Source organism: Coturnix japonica, chromosome 1, assembly GCF_054131305.1.
Source record: "Coturnix japonica strain WE chromosome 1, WE-NBRP24, whole genome shotgun sequence".
NCBI classification, from domain to species: Eukaryota; Metazoa; Chordata; class Aves; order Galliformes; family Phasianidae; genus Coturnix; species Coturnix japonica.
This window is the reverse complement of record NC_140663.1, coordinates 153,431,886-153,449,858: the sequence shown is the minus strand read 5'-3', so window position 1 is coordinate 153,449,858 and position 17,973 is coordinate 153,431,886. Positions and strand designations below refer to the sequence as shown.

General features: G+C 42.4%; 1 protein-coding gene and 1 long non-coding RNA gene across 10 annotated transcripts in view; one reads left to right on the top strand and one right to left on the bottom strand.

The window, feature by feature from the left end:
- LOC107308145 (uncharacterized) overlaps positions 1 to 14,058 on the bottom strand; it is a 19,170-nt gene extending 5,112 nt beyond the window's left edge. For 2 of the 6 annotated variants that reach the window (XR_014942124.1, XR_014942123.1), the window contains exons 1-4: positions 11,904 to 12,041; positions 10,297 to 10,338; positions 10,010 to 10,044; positions 145 to 190 (exon numbers count right to left, since the gene is read on the bottom strand). This is a non-coding gene — a long non-coding RNA (uncharacterized LOC107308145). Of the gene's footprint in view, positions 1 to 144; positions 191 to 10,009; positions 10,045 to 10,296; positions 10,339 to 10,416; positions 10,541 to 11,903; positions 12,087 to 13,923 lie in introns of those variants that run through there. The other 4 variants (XR_014942120.1, XR_001552663.3, XR_014942122.1 and 1 more) reach the window with 4 other exon arrangements.
- HTR2A (5-hydroxytryptamine receptor 2A) overlaps positions 13,959 to 17,973 on the top strand; it is a 28,452-nt gene continuing 24,437 nt past the window's right edge. Inside the window, exon 1 of one of the 4 annotated variants that reach the window (XM_015851787.3) lies at positions 13,959 to 15,536. In XM_015851787.3, coding sequence (XP_015707273.1) covers positions 15,131 to 15,536 — 406 coding nt within the window. In that variant the 5' untranslated portion in view covers positions 13,959 to 15,130. Of the gene's footprint in view, positions 15,537 to 17,436; positions 17,564 to 17,973 lie in introns of those variants that run through there. The other 3 variants (XR_014942119.1, XM_085536181.1, XM_085536180.1) reach the window with 3 other exon arrangements.

Genomic DNA, 17,973 nt, shown 5'->3' with positions numbered 1-17,973 from the left:
CTGATACAAGCCAGGATGCCACTGGCCTTCTTGGCCACCTGGGCACACTGCTGGCTCATATTCAGCCGACTGTCCATCAGCACACCAAGGTCCCTTTCTATCAGGCAGCTTTCCAGCCACATTTCCCCAAGCCTGTAGGGTTACCTGGGGTTGTTGTGACAACCAGTAATACTGGATCCAAAGCAATATCCTGTAAAGAGATATTGATATGTGAATCAGAAGCATAGCATTCCTTGCAATTTTGGCTCATTTCTCAGAAGTAACTTCTCAAGACTTATCTATGGCAAGGAGCACATGTAGTCAGAAAAGCAGCACAGTGAGTGAACGAATGGAATCAAAGTTAATGTAGTCAAAAGCAATAAAAACAACCAAAAGATAAAATCATCAGGTGCATGAAATATAGTTTAAAAATAGGTCATTGGCCAGGCATCCCCTGGGCAAAACCTGCCATGAAGGTCTGCCCAAGCATAGATTCACTTATTCTCCCACAAGGTGAAAACAATTCAATATTGCATGAGGTGCAGGATATAAACAAATTGACACAATAACACTCATGGGCAGTTCTGCTTTGTTTTGCTCATCTGTATGTGCAGGACAAGGTAAGCACCTATAATTGTTTTCCTGCCAGGAACAGGAAGGGGATGTTTGCTGGTTTACAGCAATCACTCACAGCCCATCAGCTTTGATTACTGAATTTCTTTGCATGAAAGATCTGCCCAGCTCCTTGCTCGTGTTCTGGCAGGCCTGCAACTAACTCTGCCTGTCCATATACCACGGAAACTAGCAGTTGGATCATGAGCACACAACATCTTGCAAAATGTGATAGCTTGCATTGTCTGAAACCTTGCCTTAGCTCACACTGCTAGAATAAGGGGTGGTAACATTGCTGTGATTAAGGAATAAGAGCTGTGAAGCAATGGAAAAGGGCACTTCCTACATCAAAATTACCCTTAGAGATTGAGGTCAATTTGCTAGACTAAAGGATATTTTATTATCAAGGGTTTTATCTCTCCTAATCTGCTTTGTTACCACGCCACAATATATCAACTAACGTACACACATGATGGTGGAAGATTTTTCTACCTTAATGTCTCCATCTTTCCAAGACACACCCCCCTATATCCAGACCAACTCTCAATTTAGAAGATTTTCCTAGAGCATCAGGGTTTTTTTGAGGTTAAAAATTTGTCTTTCATGATTCCACTGATGAACCATGTAGCCTGGTCTTCTATCTCCCTATCACATTAGCCACTAGTTCCACCTCTGATCCTCCTTGTAGCTCCTGCCTAATTGACATCCCTAGTTCAACCTCTTAGTGTAATCCTCACTATACCACTCAACAACCAACCTGCTTAAAAATGCCTTTCTCCCACTCATACTCACCAGTTCTCCAGAGCATCTGTATCATCTGCATTGCATTATTCCCTTCCCCTGCCATCAGTCTCCCACCATGCCTGTCATTTTCCAAACCCTTTTAGCACTGACAGGGTTAATGATGGAACAAAGCAGCTGGGAAAAAGAAAGGGCAAAAGCACCTGATTCACTTTTCTTTTTTTTTTCTTTTTTTTTCTTTCCCCTTTTCTCGTTTTCCCTGTTTCTGAGGGTAAAATCTGCAAACACAATTTCAAGAACTGAATGAGGTTGAAATTACACTGGAGGGGACAATCTGTTCCAGCCCAGAAGCCAGTGGGAAGACAGTCCAAGTGAAAACAAATTGTCTGTCCCCAGTTGTAAAATGGAAGAACAATAGGATTAATCATCTTACACTTAGGATGTAAGGGTCTGGCAAACCTATCCTGACTGCTCTATTACCACCAAAGCTGAAGTATTGAGACTTACACACAATGAGAAATCATAAAAGTAGAGCAGCAAAAAGGATGCGGGGGATGCAGGAAGAAAGATTTGAAAGGCAAAATATGCAAAAGTTGGGCTTGAACACATCTGCAAAAGCGGCATGGTGATTTTCTTATCGATGTTTGAAGGGTCTGAGCACCAAGGGGAGTTACCTCCTTCAGCAGAAGGGATGCAATTAGGAGCAGTGGATGAAATCACAAAGGAAATGCAAACTGCCCATTGTGGAGGGGAAAATTCAAAGTCTGTTCACACAAAGATGCACGAGGAAGTGGGTGTCCCGTTGCTTGGTGTGCAGAGAACTAGACTCTTTCAATGGAAACGCAATGCTAGCAGTGGTTCTGCTCTGCCAGGGCTGTTCATTAGGTCACCCAGTGGGTTTTTCCATCTGCAGCCTCAATGTTCTGGGTTAAGTGACCATAAACTCAGGATTTATATGTGTTTATTAACACGGCACGCAATTGCTTCTTTGCACAGTGTCCCACAGGGTGGCATTACTTTACTTTCCTCTGATTCCAGCACAAGCACTGCTTCAATTATTGTTGAAGAAGTGTTTATTTAAAGCTTTTTCCATACAGATATGGTAAATCTATCTTGGAGTTGTACTACTGTGTAATTAAGTTTAATGCATTTGAGTTAGAAGCACAAAGAAGGTGGATGCTGTAGTAGCAGGGCCATGATGGGATTTTTCTCCAGCTGATGACAACCCCAGAGCATTTCCAGTTCTCACATTTTGAAGCTATTGGCTCATTTCTGCTCTTTGACAGAGAGACAGCATACATGAGAGATATGGAATGAAAGCTCTTTGCTGCTTTTCTCATAAAAATCAGCTGGGTATATGAAAAACAAGACCAACAGCTCATTCCAGAAGCCACAGGAGATGCCCAGAAGGCAGAGTTTGGGCAGTACTTTGTTCATTTGTTTGGACATTACAGGAATAACTGCTCTCACTTACAGCACAAATATAAGCTGGAGATGTTACAGGAACTTGGCACAACGTATCTAAACATCTCAGGTAAAGACTGCCATAAGCTTGAAAGCCTGCATCACTGATGGGCTGAGCACCAGGTTTATTTCTGGTTTCCATGACTCTCTACAATAATTAATTTTCCATCTTCTGGGCACTGATGTGGGAATTTGCTGTCAGGAAGCTGTGATCTGCTTGGATTGGACCTGGTAGCCACAGATGTCCCTCCCATCTTCAGCAATTCCACCTCTGTGAAAGAGAACTTCTTCCTTTAATGAAACCTTCCTTCATTTTTCTTGGATGATGTTAATTCCTCTGTTCTCCCATCACCAGCACAGGATAAATCAAGCCAGACATGGCATTTCATTAGCCTGGCATTTAAGCACGTATTTACGGAGAAAGGCATTCAATCAGTAGCTCTTAGCTCCAGACTCAAACTCTGCCAAGATGGCACACCCCATGGGTTTTGGCCATTAGAAATTAAGACAAGGCTCATCTCCTGTCAGACTTTGGGCTAGTGCTTGATTTGTGTTCAGAGGCAACTTCTTGGCTTCAGTTTTGCATTTTAGTGCCAGGCATTACATTAAACGCTGTAGAGAGCATCGAAGCAGTGATTCCATGCAATGCTTGCAGCTCTCCTGTGTGATTTTATCGATCCCACTTTGCATGTGACAGGTGTGTCTCAGAGCTTTGAAATGTTCCAGCGCCACAGGAATGTTAGATTTCTGTTCCCCTTGCAGTGTGCTTCTTGGGGACAGCTTCTGCAGCTGCTGCAGCTCTCCAAGGTTAATGTGTGGTAGGGACTGCTATCCTCACTTCCAGACTGCCCCGTGCACAACTCCTGACTGTGATGAACAATCTGTTGTTGGTAAATGATTTGTATTCATGATAAATCTTTCCAACAAGACAACCATGAAAGGAGAAGCTCTCTTCCTGCTGCTTTTTCTTCTGCAGATTGTGGATTGTGAAATCCATAAGCTCCCTATAAATAAGCAGGCACATATAAACACGCTGCTTCTAATCCCTGCTAGCCTGTGAGACATCCAGGAGCACCATGAGCCTGCTGCTGTAAACAGAAGATCACTGATCCCTATTCTGAAGTGTCTTCCCATTATTACCTGTGCAGCTAATTATGATTTCTTGCAAAGACATATTTTCTACTGAAAACTCTCCTGCTTGCTCTAGGCTGTCATTTACAGACAGGTTCTCTACTGTTTTCTCTCAATCTGATATTGGTTTTCCTGTGTCAGAAGTATTAAGAGTTGGTCTCAAACAGAAAAGCCTATACATACAGCACCTTCAGCAACAGCAGCAAGATCACCATGGGCCAGATTTTCTCCCCTACAACATCTGGCTTGTACAAGTGGTTTTCCTACTGCAATTGGCTATATACTGAAGTGAAAATAGGAGATTTTCCACGTCCATTGGATTTACCATTGGCTCAAACTGCATGACACTGCATTCCTCTGCCAAGCTCTCACTGGTTCTAAGTTCTCAGAAAGTTTTTCCTTCTATAGCATGCCTGACAAACCATGGAGATAAAATAGTCTAGGAAATACTGAAGGATTAAAAGGGCGTTAAAATACAGGTTTGACAGTGTACAAAAGCCAAGAAATGATTAGAACTTTAAAGAGAGCCTTCTAAGACCTTGAGACTCTTTTGGACAGAGATATAATTTTTATTTATTTATTTATTTTGGTTACTTTGTGAGTTTTTGCATTTGAAGTAACAGACTTCAAAACACTGATGTGGGAAAGGGTCATTCCTGGGTTTGCAAAGGAATCCAGATGGCCACAGGAGACAGAACAGAGTTTCTGTTAAAAACTTATATGAATCTACTCATCTGATACCTGCGTCATATGAATCTTCATAACACCTGATATATCACCCTTCCCTCTCCTTTATTCCCTTTATCCATCAAACACCAAATCCCTCTCAATTCTCCTATACATCCTTGTCTTTCTGTTATGCAAGTCCTGCCCCATTGCAGTATCCCCTGGTGCTGTTATCTCTTCTCCTTATTACCTGGAACATCTGCTTTCACATTTGCATTCAAAGCTCCTTCCTTTCTACCCATGCCTCTGCTCACCATGTTATAGCTGTGGTACAGGATTGCAAGTAGCACACTGGGGCTATCATCATCCCATGTCATGCTCTCAGTCCAGGGATGCTTATGGACTTGTTGAATAGCACTGACAAACTTCACGAAGTCCTTCCTTGATGGTATCCTAAATGGATACGTACAGGACAGCTGCCTGGGCTATGTACTATGAGCATCCACTCCATGAGGGCTGAGCATGGTGTGAGAAGTGCTCACATCTGTCCAATTCTGGGACTCCTTACAACACATAAGTCTTCCACTGACTAATCCCTAAATGCTCTGAAGACATTTCCATGGATGAGTGAAGCAGACCAGCCTCTAACCAGGAGTTACTGGTATGAAAGGGGATGATCTGTATGTTATTTCAGTGATTCAGTATGTGTACCACAAAAAGCTGCTGTGTTCTGTATTGCACTAATTGACCTTAAAAAAGTCACACAGCTGGAAAAAAGGCAATGACTTTTCCCATTTGACACTAGTACTCTTAATGTTAATGACTCCATGTCCTCACTCCTGTCTCTTATCAATGTCTTTCAAGGAAGCATCATTAAGAAAGCATAATCCTGCAAGAGAGAGACATCAGGCTCAGTTCATTTGAATGTAATAGTCCAATAGAATTAATTTAACATTCAGATCAGAATTGTCCTCGGGGATTCCCACCCTACCCAGCAAGCCCCTGATGCTCTGTTCAGTTTCCATACTATTAGTTTGTAAGCCATGGATGTGCTCAGTGTGTCCATGCAGAACAGGCCCTTGCTTGGCCAACAGCATGGGTTTTCCTAGAAGAAAATAAAACAATTAATTGGGCTTTTACTGGACTGCACAAAACAGTGATCACCGATATATTGGATAGTGAGAGGGTACAATTGGCACTACATAAAGTGATTGAGTTCTGCACTTGTACTCAAACTTACAGTACTTGGTAGAAGTTGACAAAATATGTGCTTTTTGGATCCTTGGTGGACTCAGAAATGAGTAGGAAGAAAGTGAAAGTCAAAATGTTTACAGAGTTATCAAATCCCACTGAAAATATCTGAGCTTTCAGTAGTATTCCACTTGTTTCCTAAGTGATCCAGTGCTTTAAATAAATAGTTTTGATTGCCTTAAGTATCTAAAGAAGTACATTTGAATTCCGGTGATATTCAGGAGTTAGAGTGCAGATAAGGCAGTGACTGTTGAGCTAAGTAAATAATAAAATCTTCTTCTATTACTCAAACTGAAAGTTTTTGTGATCTCCACAGGACCTTCACAGCTGAATTTTATAGACACTGAATATAAAGATTCATGAATTGTGTTCAAAAATAAGTAAATAAATAAAAAGGTAGGAATGGATCACCAATCACCAGACCAGGCTGCCCAGAGCCACATCCAGCCTGGCCTTGAATGCTTCCAGGGATGGAGCATCCACAACCTCTTTGGGCAACCTGTTCCAGTGTGTCACCACCCTCTGTGTGAGAAACTTCCTCCTAATCTCTAACCTGAACCTCCCCTGTCTCAGTTTAAAACCATTCCCCATTGTCCTATCACTACCCACCCTCATAAACAGTCATTCCCCCTCCTGTTCATACGCTCCCTTCAAGTACTGGAAGGCCACAATGAGGTCTCCCCCAACTCTTCTCCAAGCTAAACAAGCCCAGTTCACACAACCTTTCTTCACAGGAGAGGTGCTCCAGCCCTCTGAATCATCTTAGTGGCCCTCCTCTGGAGTTCAGACACTGCTGCATCAATATGTAGCACATATTTACTATATTTACCTATCTGGAGGTGACGCAATTATTTAAACATATTTTGTCACGGATTTTGATGTTTTAAGAACCAGATGCCAAGAATACACATTTTGCACGTGAACTGCCATCTTACTTGAGGTGATTGAAAGATGAGATCCAGTACAGCAGTCCAGTGAATTAGTGCCCCTAAATTTAGTTACACAGAACACTTCTGGAACTTCTTCTATTAACACTTCCAGTGAAGACACTCAATTGCCTTTCCACAAAGGCAACTGTTTTTCTATGCATGTACAATTAGGTGGAAATCCATCTTAAATGGACAGGCACTGTCGATAAGCCAGAGACAAAATGCCATGACTGGTATTCAAGGACTCAATCAGCCCAAGTATTTCTATTGCAAATCTGTACCTTCTTACCAGTCAATGCTGCCCCAAAGATCTTGATTTACTGCTGGCCTGTGTTTTCCAAAACATAACAACATTGACAGAATTATTGAATGCATCCATTAAAACTGTTCAAATTGGTCAAGTTTAAGTAAACAAAACCTGCTGGTAAGACAGGTTTGCCAAGAAGGAATAGCTATAAACGCATATTTCTAGAAATATAACATACATTCAATAACAGACGTTTACACTGATGCTAATTAATGTGCTGCATGTTTTCCACTGTAATGATTCTAAATTACATACCATAAATTAAAAAGTTTAAAAATGTACTATCCTAGGAATAAGAGGGGGAAGATGTAACAGCAGTCACCTGCTAGTTTTAATACACTGCTATTTTAATAACAAATAGTATCTATATACATAGAATTCATATGTATATATATATATGTATATATATAGCCGTTACATATATAAGCATATATATATTTAAGATTATTACTTCAAGGCTGCAGCTGTTTGGTTCTGCCACATTTAAAGAGTGAGAAAGACATGCCAAGAAAAATACTTGTAGTTTTAACACATGCTGGTCTGGTATGTCTTCATCTGCTTCTCAGGTCTCTGCTAATGTCAGTGAAAACATTGGCCCACAAACTTCTGGGGAGATGGGAAGTACAAAGACATTTGGGTTAGTATCTGCAACCATATAATGCTGCTAACTCACAGAGAGGGGAAAATGTCTAATATTGCAGGATCTTAATTTACAAGAGAGCATCAGCAAAGTATAGTAGTAAAAAATAAATCTTCTTTAATGGAGCAGTGAAAATTAAATGAAGGAAAGAAGGAAGAGGAGGAAGGAAGAGGAGGAAGGAAGGAAGGAAGAGGAGGAAGGAAGAGGAGGAAGGAAGGAAGAGGAGGAAGGAAGGAAGAGGAGGAAGGAAGAGGAGGAAGGAAGGAAGAGGAGGAAGGAAGGAAGAGGAGGAAGAGGAGGAAGAGAAGGAAGGAAGAGAAGGAAGGAAGAGAAGGAAGGAAGAGAAGGAAGGAAGGAAGAGAAGGAAGGAAGAGAAGGAAGGAAGGAAGAGAAGGAAGGAAGGAAGGAAGAGAAGGAAGGAAGGAAGAGAAGGAAGGAAGGAAGAGAAGGAAGGAAGGAAGAGAAGGAAGGAAGGAAGAGAAGGAAGGAAGGAAGAGAAGGAAGGAAGGAAGAGAAGGAAGGAAGGAAGAGAAGGAAGGAAGGAAGAGAAGGAAGGAAGGAAGAGAAGGAAGGAAGGAAGAGAAGGAAGGAAGGAAGAGAAGGAAGGAAGGAAGAGAAGGAAGGAAGGAAGAGAAGGAAGGAAGGAAGAGAAGGAAGGAAGGAAGAGAAGGAAGGAAGGAAGAGAAGGAAGGAAGGAAGAGAAGGAAGGAAGGAAGAGAAGGAAGGAAGGAAGAGAAGGAAGGAAGGAAGAGAAGGAAGGAAGGAAGAGAAGGAAGGAAGGAAGAGAAGGAAGGAAGGAAGAGAAGGAAGGAAGGAAGAGAAGGAAGGAAGGAAGAGAAGGAAGGAAGGAAGAGAAGGAAGGAAGGAAGGAAGGAAGGAAGGAAGGAAGGAAGGAAGGAAGGAAGGAAGGAAGGAAGGAAGGAAGGAAGGAAGGAAGGAAGGAAGGAAGGAAGGAAGGAAGGAAGGAAGGAAGGAAGGAAGGAAGGAAGGAAGGAAGGAAGGAAGGAAGGAAGGAAGGAAGGAAGGAAGGAAGGAAGGAAGGAAGGAAGGAAGGAAGGAAGGAAGGAAGGAAGGCTGCAGTGTCTAGCACATGATGGAAGGATAAGGCAGCCTTTAACAGTCATGCAAGGCCCTCCACACATTGCCGCTCACACATTGCCACTTCCGCAATATGGTGATGTTTTTGATCACCCGATTACAAAGACATAACAGCTGATATGATTCAGGCTTTGGATGATGATCAATGTTATTTGGGGCAGCAGGAGAAGACAGTGCATCTTTGAGCAGGAGACTGAAGCAAATCAAGTGGAAAATGATCACTATTTCTTGGCAATTTAAACAGAGAAAAAAAAAAATTGAATAGATTTTCATACTAATGCTGAAGTACTGAGCTTTAAGCCACAGGAATTGCAGCGATGTTTGTCGGGATGAACTGAATTTTTATCTGTAGAGGAACTGCCCAGTTTACAATTTGGGTCATCATAGAATCTTGGAATCATAAAGGTTGGGAAAAGATCCCTAAGACCATCTAGTCCAAACATCAGCCCATCCCTTCCATGTGCACTAATCCATGTCCCACAGTGCCACATCCACCCTGATCAGATCAAAGCATTACACTGACAAAGAACAAGTCAACCTGCCAGCTTCTTTCCAGTAAAGCTGAAATGGAAATAACCAAATGGGTTTTAGTAAGCCGAAGAGGTACACAGATCTCTGATCATATAAAAGCAATTGTCAGTTGTATAAATAGTCTATATTTACACCTGAGAGAAAGATAGGAAGAAGAACCTTCAGGCCTCTCTGAAACAAAGCACAGATATTTATAGAGGTTTCATAAATAAGGTTGCAGAGTTCATTCTTAAAGCATCAGAGGCTGTTCATTGCTTCAGCCCAAAACTTAATGGATGCTTGCCAGTAATGTGGCCGCTAGTGGAAAACTGCTTCCACAAAATCAACATTATATGCACGAAAAAATTAATTTTGCCCAAGGCATTCAGGTTTCCTTTGGGAATATCAAAGCAAAATATTTTCTCCACTACATCGACTTGACTGAAATCAAATGTTTCACTTTATTTTTTAACTGAACAAGAATATTTGATTCCAATCCAGTTCAATGTGAAACTGCCTCTGGGCTTGCTGCTACAGTGGATATAAATTGTCCAGGAGAATAAGGGAATAAGATAATTTGCATCACAGCCAGGTAGCTGGCTCACAAGAAAACATTTTTAATTCAGTGATGTTAAAATTCTACATTTTGTTCAAAAGTGCTGAAATAAAATATTTGGGTACCTTTAGAAACTGAAGTTCCTCAGAGTATTTTCCTCCTGTGGAAAAAGAAAATAATAATGATACAAAGAAAAATGTTCAAATAGACAATGTCTCACAAGAGTGGGTTTTTTATCACACTGTTATTTCCAGCCCACAAATCATTACACCAGTTTTGTGCCACAGCAGCTTCATTGAGCCGCACTGGAATCACATCAACATGGAAGCGATATTAGGTTCAGTGATACTGGTCCCAGTGCACATCTCTAGTCAAAGATACGTCTTAAAGTGCTGCAGTTTCTCACACTTACCTCCTTGTTGAGACTGTAAGTATGTGGAGTGAGCTGAGGATCCTGAAATAATAGTGTGCAGTGAGAAAGGAGATGCACTATATGGCAATAGGAATACCATACCATACAATCCATCCGCACCTCATAGATATATGAGCCATTGCAGCTTTTAAAAGCAGCCCATGAAGACACAGAATTCAACTTGTAGGGACTGAAAAGATGAAGGATGTTGGTCCTGTGTGATTTTTGGGAAGGTGATGACAACAGTTTCTGCAACAGTATGGGTTGAGAAGATCAAGAGATTCAGACTGAGCTCAACCGTGGAGCATATATCACAAAGAGAGCAGCGCCATTTAGTTATTTGTTCTGGTTTATAATAACAAGGCTCTGATTCACGTCTCCAGGCACCAGAGCATGAACTGAAGCCCCAGTAAATGTAAACAGAGAAACCAAATAACTGCAGGTTCAACCATGACAAAAAATTATTCACGTACCCCCTGCCTGACTTCTAGATATCAGAGTGAACGATTAACCTCTGCAGTTTACACAGTTACTGATTACACAATCTACTCAAAACATCAAGAAAGGCAATGACAAACTCAGAGGTTTTTATACCTGGAATTATTCTGAGAAAAGCTAAGTTTAAGATTTCTAAAAACTTCTACTCTATCAGAAGACATTGCTGAAAAGCTGCATTTTTCAGGAAGCAGTAACACACACATGATGCCAATTATAAAAAACCTGCTCAAGTGGGAAGTTTAATGGCTTACAATATTTCAAAGCAGGGCTAGGGAACAGAAGAGGGGCTCACATGAATGTCATGCATTGGTGTCTTCTGGAAATCAAAAAGCAGTATGTCCCAGTGCCTGCTTTGTTTCTGAAGAATGCCTTATGCTTAGCTGCAGACCACATTATCACCACTTCAAGCTAAGATTTCACTTAATTTACATAGGCTGTAACAGACTGCAGCTGTCTTTGTTTTCAGAGCAGACACTGCCTGGGTTTTCAGGTCAATGTGCATGAGGCTCTCCTGCTGTCGGAGTGCAAGCTTGCTTGTTTAAAATTGAAGATCATGGGACCTACAGTTTTCCAGAGGTATTCACCTTCAGAAAAAACAATGGTCAACACTGGCTTTAGACAATACAATGCAGGAGTTGTATTTAACTGCCATTTCAATGTAGAGCTCTCTCAGTTCTGTAAGGAGATGGGAGCACATTGGAAAGCCCAGGTACCCTCCTTTCACTGAGTTCAGCACGGGAATGTTGGATGCTTTTGGGTTGTGCTACACCTGTAGTGATATTACATGGAAGAAAAGCCATTTTCAGGTTTTCAGGGGGGTAGTAGTGTTAAATGGAGATCTAGAGGTAAATAACAGAATACACTTTCATCCAGTAGAATACTCAGCATACTTTGCTAGAAGACATAGGATCATGAGATTGTTTCTGACATACTGGGCTATATAAAAGTGTTTTCTGGCACATCCATGCTTCACATGCAAGGAAGGATATTTCATCTGACTGTGCCTCAGGTTCACATCTGACAAATAGGACAGAAGACTGTTCAGAAGACACTCAGACATTGTGGTGCTGTGTTTACAGCAGACAAAAAGGAGATGTTGCAATGCTTACCTGAAGATCTTTTGACTGTATCTGTACAGGTTTCCATCACAGCAACATCCAACTTGTTAACACATACTGTTTACATTTCTGATGTCCAGATTAGAGTTACATTCTAAAATGAGACTTTAGATGCATGGAAGGTTTATGTATCTGAGTGGGAGTTACACTACCATAGCAATGGGGAGTTGAAGCTATTCAGTGTGGAATAGGAAGGTGACAAATTCCTGCCTTTTCTACACTTCAGGGATCTGCTTCAGGCCTACAGGGAGCTGCAGATGTGAATCCAGGGTTCACAAAACTTTTATACACAGCCTACACACACTATTACACACGGTGCATTCATGCAAGAAACTGGAAGATCTTGTTCTAAATCTCCTTAAGAGTCTTGGAGTGGAACAAGGGGGCACAGACCTGTCTGCTACAACTGGGCTTTGCTGGTGTAACCAGCCTCTGATCCACAGCTCAGGTACTTACCTGCTAGAAAGTATCTCCCATTGAAACTATTACATTAAGGAGTCCTTTGAGCCTGGAGGGAGCCATGTGAGAAAACAGCAGGGCACCTGGTCTCCTAAGAAAGCACTTACACCTACCCCTAGCTGAGGGGTCTTGTGCCCCTCTTTGCAAGTACAGAACCACAGAATAGAATAATGGAATCAACAAGACTGGAAAAGACTTCTAAGATCATCCAGTCCTACCAACAGCCCATCTCCACCACGCATGTCCCTCTACTGTACCACATCTACTCGGTTCTTGAACCCCTCCAGGGACAGTGACCCCATCACCTCTCTAAACCACCTGTTCCAGTGCCTCACCATCCTTTCTAACAAGTTCTTTTCTAATATTTAACCTGAATGGAATCATAGAATCATTAAGGTTGGAAAAGACCTTTAAGACCACTAAGATCACTAAGTAACCATGTTCAGCAACAGTGGAGCATGTCTGATTCAGTATTATCAGCCTTCTTTGCCAGCTTATGCTGTCTGACAGTCTCCTGGGCTCATCTATGGGACTGAAAAACTTAAGCATTGAGATGAGTCATTTCAGACATCCAAGTAGTAGCTGCTCTCTGGCTTCTCTGTCCTAATCTGGTAGCTGCTGGTATGGGCGTAGATGGTTGCAAAACTGATCCCAAAGCGATTTTACTGTGAGAGACTTTACAGTAAAAAATACCTCGTAAGATACAGGGCGTGTGCCCTGGGACTTCCTTTGATAAAGCTTTGACCCCTGATGAAATCATCACATAGCAGCCGAGCTGTGGCAAGTCTCCATGTGCTTGCAGCCCCCTGGGATCTGCAGGAGGGTTAGGGATGCTGCATGCCAATCTGAGCTATAGGAGCACACACCCAACTCCTCAGCTTAGTTTTTGGCAAGAGTTAGTCTACGGGAATTTCTAAGGAGCATCTGTGCTATCTGGAAAATGTAAGAGTTGCTTAGTTTCACTTACTTCTTGGTTCTTGTGGCAGAATGGACTGTGAGGGGCTGATCTGTGGGGGAATACACATCTCCCCTCTGCTGTGTGCCACTTTGCCTTAGTGACCTGCTTCATTTGGGATGCTTCTTTGGGACAGGCTGCTGGGGTTTGCTGTAACATCCCCTCCTGACAAATGGGAGGGACTTCAGGCTGACTTCACATCTTTATAAATAGCCACTGCCAATTTGATAAGCGTGCCAGCGCAGACTTGGAGTTAAAACTGAAGGGGACTGATCCTTATTTCTTCCTTGTAAGGCTTGTAGAATTTCCCCTGTGCAAGGGAAAAGCATTGCACTTAGGTTTTTCACTACTATCTATCACTACGAGCCTTAGATTTCATCTCTTTAAGCCTACATCCTGTGAAATGCTGTAATTGCATGCAGCTGTTTGCAAGGCATCCTCTGCAAATGCAACGTATGCAAAGAAAGTGTGTGAAAAAGACCCAAGCTCAACACCTCCAAAATACACCATGGAAAACTGCTGGTTTGCCCTCCCTCCCCCTTTCTCCCCCTAAAAATAAAAGCTCCTGCTTGGACTGCCCTCCCCTGCCGTCGCTACCTTGCAGTTTGTGACATCCAAATAGTGGGAGGTCTGACAAACCGAACGAGGCAGTGAGCAAGAAATTCCATTCCTGTCGAAATCAGTAATTCCTCCTTGCTGGCTGCTTTTCTTCGTGGTGTGCGTGCTTTCTTCTGTGTCACTGTGTGCGAAGGGCTCCGCTATTATTATTATTATTTCAAATATAGCTTGCCCCGGGGCGGGGGAATAGCACAAGGAAAGAGCCGGCGAGCAGCCTATCTCTCAGAAGAAAAGAGCGAGCCTCGCAGCACGGGAGCTGGCTTCACTCGAGTGTGCAGTTTAGAAGTCAAAACAAAACAAAACAAAACAAAGCAAAAAGATTGATTCCAAATGCCACCGTTTTGGAGGAGGCTGAAGAAAAAGAACCCCAAACTGGCTTAATGCTGAAGGATGCAGTCAGACAGGGCGCAGAGCGAACCCAAACGCAGTTTGAGCTTGGGCTCTAAAGTGCAATGTAAGTCTCTCTTAAATTGTTTTGTTTTGTTTTTAAATCATAGTATCTGGGTTTTTTCTTTTCCATTTTGAAGCCAGGCTGGGCCAAAAGGTAGAATTAGTGACAAAAATCAGCACGGAGCAGAACACGTAATCTCTCATCTGGGGCTGAAAATGATCCTGAAATGCAACAGAAGTCAGAGACTATGGGGCGTATTATGGAAGATGCACTATAAATAAGAGCATATCTAATTATTTCAAGAGAAAGATGCCGGACGGAATCTTTAATCAACTTTCTTAACAGGGAAGCAAGAGCTCTGCTGTTTTGTATGGAAAGCTATTTTAATACTGCTGTGTTCAAAATTGTGTGATTACAGTTACCAATAGCAATAAGATGTAGCTCCAGAGGGGAGTCCTAGTGGCTGCAAAAGTTTTTTCTCTCTTATTTCTACAACATCTTTGCTCTCTCAAGCCTCAAGTCCATGGTCTCTATCCTCCACTTTGGCTTTGCGTTTTACCTGGGTTTTCAGTGCCAACTCTGGACTTCCTATGGAACAGCAAACAAAACATTTGGGCATTTGGAGTAATTCTGGTATGCTTTTCTATGTTGTGCCAATGGTAAAAATGCAGTTGACGAAGAATTGGGCTCCACCAACTTCTGCCACGGACAGCTGAGGAATGCAAAGACTGATGGTGACGAAGGGTGACCATTTCCTATTTTTCACCATTTATCTCACCGATTTCGGACTTAGCAATGGATACCCTATGTGATGAGGAGAGCTCTGTGAACCCAACTGCAAACTCCTTAATACAAATAAATCACGAGAGGAGACTCTACAGAAACGTTTACGGACCAGGAGAGAATAATGTGTCACATTTCTGTAACTTGACTGCAGATTCGGAAAACCTGACCAATCTTTCATGTGAAACTCCACCATGCTACTCTTCCCTCTTTCAGCTCTCAGAAAAAAACTGGCCGGCTCTGCTGACAGTGATAGTGATCGTTTTAACCATTGCTGGGAATATTCTTGTCATCATGGCTGTGTCACTGGAGAAAAAGCTGCAGAATGCCACTAACTACTTTCTCATGTCACTTGCCATAGCTGATATGCTGCTGGGTTTCCTTGTGATGCCAGTGTCAATGTTAACCATACTTTACGGTGAGTACGAGCTGCGGGATCTGCTGCATGTTGAGGGAAGCTTTAAACATTGCATGCACATGTTGGCATTGTTCTTATTTCGTTCTTACTGTAATCACTCCATGCAAGAAGCAATAGGTGTGAGTGGTTAGTGGATGTAAGAATAGACTGATAGATATTTACTCATTTGCTGATGGAACTGTCTCAAAAATGTATATGAAGATGCTTTGTTCTCCTTATTCTTTCATTATTTTCCCTGGCTTATAAATGTCAGTAATGCTGGTGAGAATATAGGGTCCTGCCAGTTACTTTGCTTTGCAAAAATGTGTGGAGGAACTAATGACTGCCTTTAGAGTAAAAGCTGGCAACCCCTTTAATTTTTTTAATGAAGTAATTCAAACTTAAAAATTCCCTTAACACCAACATCTTACTTAGACCTCCACTTATAGAGAAAGGCTGCAATAAATACTGTGGGAGTTAAAAACTGGATGGGAACTAATTCTGCCTAATTTTTACTAACATTTACAGAAGCAAAGCTAAATATCAGCTACAATACCATAAGATATTTAAGAATTACATGGATTATGACTCACAGTTCAGCCCCTTGTAGGTGATTAATATAGCAGACCTTTCTTCTCGTTTGTACTGAAATCATTTGCAGCACAGCTCGCGTAGGAAAAAGCAGCAGCCTGTGTGTTCAGTGTCAATATTGTCTGGCTGTTATCATCCCTCAACTTTGAGAAATGAGTTTTCCAGTAGCAAGTGGCTATAGTCGAAATAGAAGCCAGACAGTGCCAGGAGAAAAGTGAGGTTGTTTGCAAAGGTTTCTATAGCTGCATGGTTTCAGGAGTAGAGCTGTCTGAGTGCAAGGCTGTAACTTACGAGAGGTTTCATCCAGCACACTGGAAGTTTATTTCCCAGTTTCCACATTTCTACATGGTGCTGACATCGGTTAGCGTATAAGGCTGTGATTCACTGCACTAATTGTGCAATCACTCCAGCATCTGGAAAGGCAGTGTAAAGCTGCAGAAACCATCCATTGCATAAGGTGAACATAAACCCTTCCTGACACTGCCTGCCTCCCTGAGACAAGCAACAGGGACTCCTGCTGGCCAGGTTCTGCTGCCAAGGAAACCCCAAAGGGCCCGAAGCCCCAATGGATGGGAAATATCTGGGAGATGAGGACTGGCATTCCTTCAGGCAGTCCTGCAAACCTCCAGGATGTGGGCAAAGCAGGAAGGCAGCCCACAAGCAGCATCAGAGAGGCAGTATCACATGGTGACAGAATGGAAGAGAATGGCTTCAAGGCATGCCAGGGGGGTTAGAATGGATACTAGGAAGAATTTCTTCATGGAGTATGTTGGTTGAGCATTGCAATGGGCTGCCCAGGGATGTGGTGGAGTCCCCATTCCTGGATGTATTTAAGAAATGTGTGGATGTGGCACTAAGGGATATGGTTTAGTGATGGAATGTAGCTCATAGTTGGACTGGATGACCCTAAAGATCTCTTCAAGTCCAAATGATTCTATGGTTCTATGCCATCCATAGCAGTAATCCCTAGTCAGAATAAGGGATCTTTGTAACAATGAGGGTGCTCCACCACTTGCTCTGCAGCCCCTTGCAGGGAGATTCTGACAAATTTGCTCAAAACAAAGATGATTTATTTCCCTAAACCTTATCATTATTGTGTGCAATTCCCATTGGGGTTCCTTGGTCAAATGTCCTGCCTAACAGAGGCCAGGCAGACTTTTCCATCTACACAACAGCTCCAGCCTCCCACTGAAAAGATATTCTGCAACACTTTCACATTATCCAGGAAAGGTGAATATGCCCACAGAGCAGAAAACATGGAGTTGAGCAGCACTTTTTCCCACTCAAACTTGTTTCGGAACATCTCTTGGAGATTTGCCCCATGGCAGTATGGAGATGCTGTTGGGTTTATTGGCAGATGCTTCTTACCTGCTGAAGCAGAAAGACCAGGTGCTTCAAAGGGCTCCTGATGAGCTCAGAGCTAACTCTGAGGCCTCAGCTGAGGTGCTTCTGACAAGGTAGGACAGTACACAAGTCCTTCTCAGCAATCATGCCTGCCTACAGACTCTTTCCATAGTCCTTCTTCACTCAGTTTTCCCATATCCCTGGTTACCAATCTTGGCCAGCTTCACTTCTCCACCTCCTCTCCTGAAAGGCCTTGGGATAAAACATTTATTTTCTTGATACTATCCAGGTACAACAGGAGAAAAATCTTTTCTCATTCCAGGTGTTATTTGCCCTTCCTCTCAGCCTCTCAACCTGACAATGCACAGATGCACAAGCATCACTTGCCTCTTCTGGCAAGGTTTATCTATAGAAAGCTGCCTGCCCCTACACCATCCAGGTTTAGAGCAAGGACAAGAAGTCTGGAAGGTGTGACAAATCTGTTCAGAAAGAGAACAGGTGCACGTTGTTGAGTGCAAAAGTA